Source organism: Anticarsia gemmatalis, chromosome 25, assembly GCF_050436995.1.
Source record: "Anticarsia gemmatalis isolate Benzon Research Colony breed Stoneville strain chromosome 25, ilAntGemm2 primary, whole genome shotgun sequence".
NCBI classification, from domain to species: domain Eukaryota; kingdom Metazoa; phylum Arthropoda; class Insecta; order Lepidoptera; family Erebidae; genus Anticarsia; species Anticarsia gemmatalis.
In genome coordinates, this window is record NC_134769.1 from 6287119 (window position 1) to 6300697 (window position 13579).

The window sequence follows — 13579 nt, forward strand, 5'->3', positions numbered from 1 at the left end:
GGTGTGTGAGAATTCTACATATTTACGCGTTTCGCGCAAAGAATTGACCGTTACGCAACGCGTAAAATTATGGTTTAACACATCCCGTTTTAGATTTTTATAAAAACTAGTACATACCCGCGACTTTTCCTAAAAAAAGTTGCCGCTAGTCTTTGTCGATATTTATACTAATATAACAAGTATGTTTACAACACTTTTGCGTATAAAACGTTAAACAGAATTCGATGCAATTCAGCACGGACATTGTTGAAGACTCTTTTTCTGTAAAATGAGTCTGAAAAATACACGAGCTAAGTCACGTTGGTCAATTAGCTATATTCTCAATTCGACCGAATTTCTTTTATTATGCAAATGCCTACAAGTACTGTTAAATATTACTAAAATAACATTTACAATATATATTATTTGCAACATTCAATCATAATAATATACATTTCATCAAAAACCATTGAATATGATATACAACAAAAGTTACTTTAAATAAAACCTGTATGAATTGCGGGAGTGGAAACATGTCAGTCAAAATTTTGCGTAATTCAATGAATTAATATTATATTCGGATGAAATAAAACAAAAAGTATTACTATTTCAACTTAAAACCATGTATTCATATAGGTCAAGTACTGACCCTTATGATAGTAAATGATGCAGAGAGTGTATAGCGTCAGTTCGGAAGGTAGGGCTTGCAACAAAATCCCGACCACACTTTTTAATCGCTAATTAGATTTAAAATTCAGTACTTTTTTATTCAGTACCTATTATGATGATAAAATAAATAAATAAATACCATTGGACAACTAACACACGGTCATTTGATTCCAAACTAAGCAGAGCTTGTACTATGGTAACCAATTAATACATACATCCAGGCTCAGAACAAATACTTTTGCTCATCACACAAAGATTTGTCCCGGGTGGGATTCGAACAGACCCGGGACAAATCTGTAAATACGGTTGTTGCGGCGAGGTGACCGCTTAAACCACTGCGCCAAACGTGCAGTTAAATGATGAATATTAATTGATGATGAATATAATATACTCTTTTACATATATTCGTGAGTGTATCGGTGTACCTTCATGTACTTATAAGAGACGGTATCGAATACACCCACGTTTCGCTACTAATATTGTTCAAAGGCGGGTCTTCGGTCTGGCCTAAACAACTTTGACACTAGGTTGTCCATACTCTCACTCCTGTTACACCCGAGGGCGTGAGCAGAAGAGCATGAAAAACTCTTACATTTCGCCGTTAACAACGTTAGTCCCATGTAATAGGAGGCGAGCCCGTTCCATTTACCAGGCACGTTACCAAACTCCGGGCTAATATTTAGAAATATTCTAATATAAATTATAAATGACTATTAGTACTTTGTCCAAGCCAGGACTCGAACCCAAGACTTTATTTTTTACAGTTACACTAAAGACCGGCTTCTGAGGCGGTCATTTATTTACCAGTAACCATTAACCATACGATAAAACCATAAATAAAATATTCGATGCTTGAATGTTGGCAACACTGTTTATTGTCTATGGTAAAGCTTACCTCGGCTTGTGATACGTCGGGTTGCTGTTAGTCTTAAGTATGTCGGCGTTGGGGACGGACGTCGGCAGCGCGTGTTCCCTCTCCAGTTCGCTCTCATAGCTCTCTAGTGGTACGTGCTTGCCTGGCAACGGATCAGCTGAAAATAAAAGAAAATTTCACATTAATAATTATAGTCATTATTAAAATAAAATTGGTAAAAAATTGTTTCTATAATTGTAGGTCAATACAACTGAACCGATTTGGATAATGATGCAGAGTTTAAAACTGTATGAACATACAATATATTATATATATTAGCTCTATAAATAAATCTATTTAAAGAGAAAAATTGGCTGAGTTGTCAGCCATATTTGTTTCCCTGAGTGTTGTTGAGGAAAAAAATTAAATTCAGGGGTTCGTAGACCGAAGTGCTCTATCCTTCTTAATACACATAAAGAGAACAAGCGTAATGTTTCGTATGTATAGCATATTATAAAAAATCTATTTTACCCGTAAAGTAAAAGCAAAGATTTCTGGTCCGATTATGATACTTTATACTAAAATTGCATTATAAGTTGTCTATCCTAAGTGATTCCGCGAACTTAAATACATTTCGATTTCTCTTCTTATTATTAAAAAAAAATGGCTACGTTTTCTTTCAAATAAACATTTCTTCGCAAATATTATAAAAATCTGACCTTTGCGTTCAAGGAAAAAAACCTCAATAAGTTACCATCGTATTAATTCAATTAATTAAACGCAAATAATTGTAATTAATTGAAACATTATTCAAATAATCTCGAGTTTTGATACGACTCGCAATAAATGGCGGGTAATTTGAAAAAAAAAGCGTAATAAAATATGGCGGAAATTATCAATCAACCGTCGGATTTAAATTGGGAATATTTGTTATTTGAATGTGAAATGTTGATTTCGACATAGGTGTTTAACCTTTTTCGCATTTAACTACAACATTAGTGATGTACCTACATACATAAAACTAGTTTCCCACTGGTTTATTAGTGATTGTCTGATTATAATTAAAATTAAACTAAGTATGAATTACTTGCCCCCGGTTTCGTAGTCCTTGTAACTTGTTTGTCATTTAAACGCTATTATTCCTTTAAAATGGGTTACGAAAATTTGACAAATATTGTTTCATTTTGTACTACATAAAATAATACAAAATTGTAACTATGTATTCCCTAAATATAAATTGTAAAGTAAACAAACATATTATTGTATAAACATACATATTATTATTATATACATACATATTACATACAGATACGTAGAAATGTGCTTGATATCGCGTTATGACGTCATTTCTCGTTATCATATAACGGTCGTCTCGAGTTCTCAGTAAAATGTTTTTGAGAATATCATCGCGAAAGGCAGAAATTTGGTACAGTCACAAATATATGTATGTGTGTGTACAATGTCATACATACAAATGCAGTAAGACCAAAAACACAATACGAAAAACAGTAGTTGCCATTAAAAAGTTTACTAATTAAAGTTATTTAAGTAATTAGAGTTTTTAAATAAGCCATTGCTTACTTTCCTATTCATAAACTAAATAAAAACCATTACTATCCCACTGCTGGGCAAGGGTTATTCGAGAATGAGGCAGAGGTTAAGCCTTGAGTCCACTACACAAGCAAATGTGGGTTCGATAGTATTATACCTATAGCTATTTTCATAAACAATGATCAAATACCTAAGCAGGCGCCCGTAGTCGTTGTGCTCACCGGTCGGTAAACGATCTGTGGGTTAAGCAAACCTCGGCGCGGTCATTCCATAGATGGGTGACCGCATAGTGGTATTTGAATAGGGCGTCTCAGTGCTTCGGAGGGCACGTAAAAAGTCGGTACCGGTTGTTGTCAATTAAGATAACAGTCGTTAAGACACGCCAAAGGCCTCCGGACGGTTTAAACATCTTTGACACTAGGTTGACCACTAACTATACGACAAGAAGAAGAAGAAGTCCTGCTCGAATTCCCCAAAAGCCTTTTTTTATTATTGAGCGAAAAAGCTGCATCTCTAATTGAATCATCACGCTTAAATGTTCCGAGCATGACTCAGAACCGCAACCGCATTGTGAATCACCTGCAATTATGACATTTTTATTTCGTTCCAACTGATTTAGTATCAGTAATTGGCTATTCTTTTGGTTCCCCGAACTGAAATAAATTGCATGAATTATTAAATATAAAACGCTAAAAAAAGCATAAAAAATTATAACTCGGCTTATTACTTAATGACTATTTTATATGCAAGTGATTAAATTATAATTGTTAGTTATGATAATAAAAGTTATATAAGCATTGTATTTCGTTATTATTGTTTGGTGAATAAAACTTTTTATTTCAATAAGTAAGTAGAAAAATATTTTTTTTTCTTGGGTCTCTGCCTACTCCTACCGGAAAAAGGCGTAATATTATGTATGAAGGAATGTAGATATGTAGGTACGTACATATGTTTGTTGGTATGTATGTAAATAAGTAGAATTTATTTAATAAATCGCATTAATCGCTTTTACTTAGCTTTCGTTATTTTTCACGTAAAACAATACAAAGTAATTCAAAGGAAATATATTAAACATAATAAATATGCATTTCTCATTTATATTAAAGCCAGATTCGTATAAAACCGACAATTCCAGTGTGATTCACATTAAAATTATTATAAATATTCGTTGAAATATTAATTGCTTCGATGTTACAATAAAGAGCTTACATTTAACACAAAACTTCCGTCACATTTATACAATTCATGATAAAATTTGACTCATGTTGTAAAAACGTTTCGCTTAAAAGCTTAAAAAAGCGACGTTATTAGCGGCTCGCTCTTGACCACATTTTTTTGTCTGTGTTCACACGTTTCGTAATAATGGTTCCCGAAATAATAATAGGCGGTCGTGTATAACATGGCATTGGCTGTATAATTTTTTATCTGTGCAAAAAAAGTTAATTTTGGCTATTCTCAATTGTTGTTTCCTGTTTATTGGTGCCTACTGTAATTTTAAAGCGTGTGGGCACTGAAGATCGTTACAATGTCACTAACATATTTATGTTTTTTTGCCAAACAAATGTCAAAGTTAATCAAATTTTGGAGTTTAATAACTTTTGCTAACCACAGGGAGACTGTTTTCTTCTCCTCGAAAATACAAAAGAAAATGGAGAGCATACAATGTTCACCCATCATCAAATTGACCTCACCAATATATACTTACTGAACAAATATTTAACCGAAACGAACCGAAAGCTATGTTTAAACTGTTAATTCGGAGAAACTAACTAAGACATAAAAATGAAACAGAAGCTTGATTGTAAGCCCGCGGCACTCGTAACCTCATTACTCAGACCATAAACAAAACGCTAACGACAAATATTTCAAATTTAAAAATGGAATGTAACCCCATTCGTTGGTTCGAAAAAATAACTTTTCTCTATGCTATTTAAAAAGTTTAACTTTAACGAACATGTAGGTCGAATGGTGTTGATACTTTATAGATTTTCGGTTGTAACGGTAAATTATTTACTATGGTACGGTAATGAATGGAAAAGCAATATCAGATTTGATACCGTTATCCGTTGGTAGCTACTTTAAGATCTCGGATCGTACTTCAGTTAATAACTAGAGACGCGGTCGACGTTAAGCAACATGCAGTGCGGTCAATTCACTGATGGCCTTTAACAATAAGTGTATCTTTATTGAAATCCGTTCATCCGTGACTGGGCAGGCATTTGTAACGTCACGAAAATCCAAAACGGGTAAAGTCACAATATAAAGTTAGTTAATTTTAAAATCGTACTAATGTTGTAAATGCGAAAGTTTTCTATGTTATGAATGTTGTTGACGCTTTCACGCTAAAACTACTTCATAGATTTTGATAAAATTAAGCACACGGATAGTTTATAACCTGTATTAACACATAGGATACTTTTCCCCCATTTTTTTTTACAGATAAGTAGGATTTTTCATTTTTGAGGCGGACAAAGTCGTTTGCAAATTAGTGTCAAATAATAAGCGGATGAGTAAGCGAATCGCTTTGTCGTTGACCTTTAAGATCTAGTTTATGTTAAAATCTAGATTTTAAGACAAAGCCTGTAATATAAAGTAAGTCCTAAGTATAGGCTAGACTTCTTCTTCTTGTCGTATAGTTAGTGGTCAACCTAGTGTCAAAGTTGTTCATGCCGCCCGAAGGCCTTTGACGTGGCTTAACGACTGTTATCTTAATAGACAACAACCGGGTCCGACTTTTTGCGTGCCCTCCGAAGCACGGAGACGCCCTGTTCAAATACCACTATGCGGTCACCCATCTATGGAATGACCGCGCCAAGGTTTGCTTAACCCACAGATCGTTTACCGACCGGTGAGCGCAACTGGCTACGGGCGCCTACAGGCTAGACTGAATCACCGATACAATAACTGGTATTTTGTCTGAAACTGAATTTCATTGTAATAGATCCAGGTTTTGCCGATTGCAATATAAGTCCCATATAATAGAACGCTATATTGCGATCTACCGGACACGTTACAAAACTCCAGGCTACTATGTAGAATAATCTAAAATAAATTGGAAAACACCAACAGCACATTGAATACCGAATCGAACACGAGTCTTTGAGGTCAGCAGTCGAACAGACTAACGTCCCAACAATAGTGGCAGAACACTCAAGCTAATGACGATGTCGCGAATTATCTATCACATCTTAACAGATTACTATCGAGGCACAATACAAGCTCTCATATTGGCTATACAGGTTAGCTCAAAGCACGGCCTACTACGCTATGACAAACTAGTAGCGCGATTCTCTACCACTATCGGCTATCAACAACCGGCTAGCTATCGATTTTGAATGAAAATCTGAACAGCGCCTCTACCGGGGGCAGTAGGAACTATTTTTGCAGTGCATTTCAAATGTCATACTTTTGATACTCGACATTACAGACTTATCTGTAATGTCGAGTATCAAAAGTAGTACTTATATATAGTTATTTTCTTTACTGCTTCCACGGAAATGAGAGTTCGAACCCCACAGTAATTAACTATTTAGTTATGTTTGTTAAAAATTATGATTAATTATTATGATCAATATGATTGTTTGGATAGTAGAACTAAATTTATGTTTCACGCTTATTCTTTCAACAAGTTTTGATAGCATAGTCCCCAATTCGTACAAGGCTATCGTGGTGGACTATTCTAAAGTCAAGTAAAGTAGACATTTGCCTAGAAGTGGGACAATAATATTTTTTGTAGCTCGTAATTATGAATAGTGATTACACCATTCCCGTAGATTTAAAGCATTAGGTCAAAGTCAAAGTCAAATATTCTTTATTTCATAACCTTTAACAAGTATTTGAAATCGTCAAAATATTGTTACCACCGTTTCGGAAAAGCTGTTGCTTGTGAGAAGAAACGGCAAGAAACTCACGGCTTGCTCTTTTTAAATGTCTATATTTCTAAGCTAATAACGTCATAATAATGATTAATAACAATGATGTTACATAACCCCAGTCTTCCTAAAAGTGGCTATCATATCGACAAAGGTTTCTTCTTATCCGACTAACAGTTCCAGAGATAAGTTTAAACAAAACTTTATTAAGATCTTAAATCGCAATTTAAATCCAATATACGTTTAATATCTCAAGTGAAACCGCAGTAAAAGCGAGTATTTAAGCGGGACCGTTAGTTTATTTGTTTATCTATGTAATGTGCTTTTAACCCGACGTTTATTAATTTAGGTGGAAACGAAACTACGGGTCGTGTCAGTTCATTAAGATTTGTTAGTGATAGTGAATAGTGAACACTTCGGTGCTTGTTTATAGCCAACTATTGAATGGATGTTTGTGTGTGCGATGGACGCGAGATTCCATTTACCGTTGTGGATGAGAAAGTATAATATTGCCTCACAGTTTTGCTTGAAATCGAGTAAAAATTTATATTATATGGAGCCGAAATCTTAGACTTTTTTCACCCTTGGATAGTCACTTGGTTTCCTCCGAAATGATGAACAGGCTATGCATTGAGTTCACCACGCTGGTAAATTGCAGGTTGGGACGCAAAATGCCTTTATAAACATTTCGATCGAGTTACCATTCGAGTACGAGTCACAGATCGATCGAGTAATATCTGCTGCTGTATGTAATGGAGCATTCGTATCACTATCTATACTAATATTATAAAGCTGAAGAGTTTGTTTTTTTGTTTGAACGCGCTAATCTCAGGAACTACTGATGCGATTTAAAGAATTATTTTACTGTTGGATAGCCTATTTATTGAGGAAGGCTATAGGCTATATATCATCACACTTCGACTAAAAGGAGCAGAGTTGCAACGAAAAATGTTGCAAAAACAGGGAAAATGATGACTCATTTTCTCTTATGGGACGCAATGGAAGTGGCGCGGATCGAGTGTGCTATAAAGTTTTACATTGATTGAAGATACAGAGCAAGTAACGAAACATTTCACTAGAGTACAAGTTTTTTTTATTACAAATTCAAACATTGTTGCAAGAAAGAAAAATCGCCCCTAATATTTAATACTCTGGCCACCCTCACAAGGCCGAACTTCAAAATGGATTCCACTTAAATTTTATTAATTCTATAATCATGTTATTTAATTTCGTAAGGTCCACTGGTATTAAACTTTCAGGAATACGAATACGTGTTTGGAAAACGAAATTCGGACAATAAAAATTAAAAAGTAAATGTTATTAGGGTCCGTTTTGCTAATGTTGTATTTTTTTCGTTTCAGCTCTCTTTATGGTAATGTTGAGCTGTTAATGCGACATTTTAACGGAATGAATAGTAATTTTGTTGATTTTTGTACTTTAAAAGGTAGATTAGTTAGATCTGAGTCTTGTTTTCATGGTAAGCAGAAATAATTTAATACTACTTATTCAACACACATTTTCGACAGAGGCTAATTATTTGTCATCTATACTGTTATACTACAATACATAATAATGCATATACTAAAATATACCACGGTAGCCATATTTCAGATCGTTCTAAAACCTTATCAAGGTTAAGAAGTCATGAACAATTTGTTAAATAACAAATTAATTAAATAGCTACATTATATTTAACAGAACCACCTTCTATTTTATATATCAGGCGCCATTTTGTATTACGCACCTCAATTTCAATATTGAAATTTCGAACACAATTTATTTTTAAAATCGCGATACCATAAACAAAGGAATGAAACTCCGGGCTGCCAGTATCGATTAAATTCATCGAATGTGGTATCAAATTAGAAATATTTGTTATTCTTTATCGCTATAGTTCAAAGGTGTGAGATAGAGTCATTGTTCCTGATAGTAGGTCAACACCGAACCGACGATGTTTGCTTTTCAAGTATCAATTCATTGTTCAATGACCTAGTTTGTTAAATTTAAGATTATAACGATTCTAATTTGTGAGAGAACGTTTTGAACGGTTATAAATGTTTCATTTACAAAGAAAACTCTTAAAAAGTATTTTTTTGTTGCATTTAATAAATGTTAAAGCATAAATTCGTACTTATACAAATGCGAAAGATGTTTGGATGGATATTTGTTACTCAATAACGTCAAAACTATGGCGTGATTGAGTAACAAAAAAAAAACGGATTTTGATAAAATTTGGTACACATACAAATTAGGACCTGTATTATTGCATAGGGTAATTTTTATCCCGGGAAATCTTTTCACGTGCATTAAGACATGGGCCTATATTTTTGGAAAAAAATCCCGTGTTGTTGACAATAAAAAAAGTATTGATTTTTATTAATTAGTTCATAATAACGTTCGAGTTTTCGTAAATTTTCGAAAACGGACTTTGAAATGCGAAGAAAATTCTCTCACAAACGAATCTATTTGAAACTGGTGAACAAAGGCCTTAATAAAATCATCAAGAAAAGTACAATAGGTGCTTGAAATAATATTAACTTTTGTTAGGAATTCCTTTGTTGTTCACGTTTAGCACAATTCGGGATTTTATTTTTTATAGAGAATGCTGCTCTAGTGTTTTTGTTATTTTTCGTTTCGACCTATTTGTATAGTGACGACAATTGTTTTATAAAATAGGTAGATTTTCAAATACAAATAATAATTTAAAAAAATGCTATTAGGAAATAAAACCATATAAGTCGTAGAAAATATGTTCGGTAATGGTTGCGTTAGTTATTACATTAACTGTGTTGCAGCCATTAACACCCATTATGTCGTCATGATACCTCGATTGATCGTATTTGTATATAAAATGCCTTCTTATAGAGCTAAGCATAAAACAGAACAAATATTACTTGATAATAAAAAAAGTAAATTAACAAACAATTTTAAAACACCAACAACAAGTACAGTCACACGCAAAAACAAATAAACGAAAAAACCGTAACTACGACCACTCGAAAAAACCGGAACACTTCAATTAATATCAGTCTCGCAATTGTGCGGTAATCGAAAACAAATGGTTACGATTCACTGGCTTATGAAACAGATACTGTCCCTATGAATCATTGCGACCCTTTACCGGCACACATGAAGCTCGAGATAAGTCTCAAGATAAACTCTATGGTTAAAGCATTGATTATTTCTGAAGGAACAATGTGAATTATTAATTGTTTGAAAACTTTAGCGTTGCATGCTAATTATATATGATAGAACTACTTTACTTAACAGACTTTATATTTCCCGTTTTCACTATTTTTTATTGCTGATCATCCAATAAAGGGGGGGGGGGGGGGTTGAGATTTGCGAAAGTCTCTTAGTGCTTATTTATATTTCGTAAGGAATCTTCATATCAAACTTTTACTACGCTCAGTAGTTTCGGTTTTGTTTTGCGTATCAGTCAGTCAGTCAGTCAGTCAGTCCGGAATATGGAACGAAGTAACGGAAAAGTTACAAATGCTCCCTCTGTGTTATGAACCGTAGTGAGGTCTTTGGTTCGACTTCCGGATTAGGCAAAGTGTTACAATTATTATAACAGTTATCCTATCCATACATTTAGACTTAACGAGTGTTATGTTAAAAATAAACAGATTTTTTTTTTCTAAACGAATCTAAAAGCGGTACATTCAAATTCAGTACAGTCAGCCTAAAAAGTTGCTACAAATAATTGATCACCCTCCGTACAAATGGTTTCGGAATATTTTAGCAGTGCCCTCAGACGGGAACGGTTGGCCTCAGAGCTATTTATTTATTTATACGTGAGTTATCTCGACAATTTCCTAGATAGTTTGTAAGCAATGAACGGAAAAAATAGATTTAAGTTGCGACCTTTTAAGTGTCGGCATGATTTTATCTGAGTACTAGTTGATCCGCGTAACTCTTCTCGAGATCTTTTCATTCCTATCTCACCTTCCCTTGCCTAATTTTTGCTATATGATTTCAGGTGTTCAAATATCTTTTGCAAAATTTGTCATAATCTGTCTAGCTGTTTAGCTACGATTGCGTGATAGACAGGCTAAACCCTTAACATTGAATATGCCTTTCGAAGCCAGGATACATTAAACAATAATATAATTTAGGAACTATTCGATAGAAATACGCTGACCCATCCGAAGATAAACAGTACAACGCGTAGCTTAACCTAATCATAGATTATTATTATATTCTACTACGAAATTGCTAAACCCAAATTAATTTCTAGCGAAATTGTTAATCCAGGATCTTCATGATTCTTCACGGACATAAAATTAGCATGAAAAAGGCGAAATGGCGTGAAATATACTAACTTCAAACTGTATATAAATAAGTATCTTTAGACTTTAGCGAGGGTTTCTAGACTGATTTATTTCAGTCTGAATTTCGGCCTAGGTTTTTAGAAAAACTTCATAAAGTATTTAAGCTTAATATTCTATTTTTCTGATTACGAGAGATTCAAATTCATTTATTCATAAAACATAAGCTTACAGTATACACCAATTCGCTTATATCTATGCTAATTAGACTAAAACAAATTATAAACTACTACAATATTAACAAGAACTTAGACTAACATAAAATCAATAAAATAGGTAAACAAAAACAATCTTGTATGATACATAGGAACTTTTACATAAAATTACATTTTTATATTAAGAAATATATACATATTTTTTAAGATTACACTCCGAGAGTCAAAAAATATATCAGCATCTGGACAAAACCCTAACCCCTTACCCTTCATAGAGGACTGAAACGTAATGAAAATTGTTTTATTTCTGGGCAATTGCTTTGTGTGAATATTATGTGTGGGACTGTATAGGTATATGAATTTATTTAAACATAAATAATATATTGAAAAGCAAAATAATTACTTTTTTATACATTTCGGTCAAATTAAATGTTTAAAGATTAGAACTGTTGAATCTACCAATAGGTCGAAAAGTCGATAGAGCCTTACGAGAATTAGATCCCAGTAGTTCATCTATCTTCACACTGAATTTCATCAAAATTGATTCACTAGTTTAGTGGTGTAAGAGCTACAGACATACTTCAAAATTTCACATTTAAAATTATAGAAGACTAGCTGACCCGCGCAACTTCGCTTGCGTCACATAAGAGAGAATGCGTCATAATTTTCCCCGTTTTTGTAACATTTCTCGTTGCTACTCCGCTCCTATTGGCCGTAGCGTGATGATATAGCCTAAAGCCTTCCTCAATATATAGGCTATCTAACACTGAAATAATTTTTCAAATCGGATCAGTAGTTCCTGAGATTAGCGCGTTCCAACAAACAAACAAACAAACTCTTCAGCTTTATAATATTAGTATAGATAATTAAGAATTCCGTACTTTTGAAGCAGACTTTTTTTAAATTTAATTTAAATGTACCCTTAAATCCAGCTCTGTTTACAGGCTGAACTCTCAGGCTAAGAAAGTTAGTCTTCACCGCACCGGTCAAGTGCGAGTTGCTCGACTTCACACAAACTACTTTGTAACTTTCAGACATTATGGTAAGTACACGGTGATTTACTTTTAACTACATATAAAATGGTTTTTATTTACTATACCTATCTCTTAAACTGCTGGTCTAATTAGGACTATATTTGTGTTTTTTTATACATCGTTAATCTTTATGAGTTTAGAAAAAATAATATCCCTTCTAGAAAATCCTTCGGAAAAAGTCGTAACTATACAAAGGATTAGAAGAAAAAAATACAATTATAACACAAATAAGTGCCTACATCAACAATTGATCGTACTAAAATAATACTGTGAATAAAAAACATCAAAATCGACCCTAAAATGACCTATCTGAATATAATTCTAAAATCACCTAGATCCAAACAAAAGTACTTATCTACTTCTTGAAACAAACAAACAATCAAACAGACAAACAAACTCTTCAGCTTTATAATATTAGTAGAGATATTCTCTGCTTAATCCTTTCACAAGCGTGAAGTTATAATCCCCAGTTTAGTTGTTTAACTGATAAACTCAAGAAATACGTAAGAAATACGTAACCAAAGACGTAAGGGCCCGGAAACGTATCTTATTTTGTATGTTAACTTTAAACTTTTGTTATAAAACATTGTTATATTTCTCTTGTTTTAACCTTTAAAGTTAGTATGTTTGTTGTTTGAAAACCTTTATTTTACATATAAACATTTCAAAAGCGATGCTTCTCATGTAGTCCCTTTATAATTTGGTAAATATAATATAAAAATTATATTATCATTTTACTTGAAATCTGTGTTTTAGGACAAAATATTTTCAGTAATTTCTTCACAAACCGACTATAATACTAATTTTACTATGTACATAATAATAATATGAATAGAATGTAACAATAAAACAAAAATCCCAAACGTAACATTAAATCTCTCGACCACATAACTTAACTGCCGCTACTCGATACGAGATGGCGCCACTAGTCGCACGGCCCACGCAACACGGCAAAACAATATATTTCGTTACAGTGTCCACACACGCCAAGTAGCCATTATAACATCTCCAACTATGCGTAACTTAATAAAACCGGATTCTTTGATTTCCTTATATTATTATAAGAGTTTATGAATCGCATACTATCTCTCAGATAACTCTCGGAAAGAAAATGGACGTTTTTAACGAAACCTTT

The 13579-nt window shown here is 33.3% G+C and overlaps 1 protein-coding gene across 4 annotated transcripts in view; it reads right to left on the reverse strand.

The window, feature by feature from the left end:
* LOC142983788 (uncharacterized) overlaps window positions 1-13579 on the reverse strand; it is a 631218-nt gene that overhangs the window by 13250 nt on the left and 604389 nt on the right. For all 4 annotated transcript variants that reach the window (XM_076130846.1, XM_076130844.1, XM_076130845.1 and 1 more), the window contains one exon: window positions 1544-1679. In XM_076130846.1, coding sequence (XP_075986961.1) covers window positions 1544-1679 — 136 coding nt within the window. The remainder of the gene's footprint in view (window positions 1-1543; window positions 1680-13579) is intronic.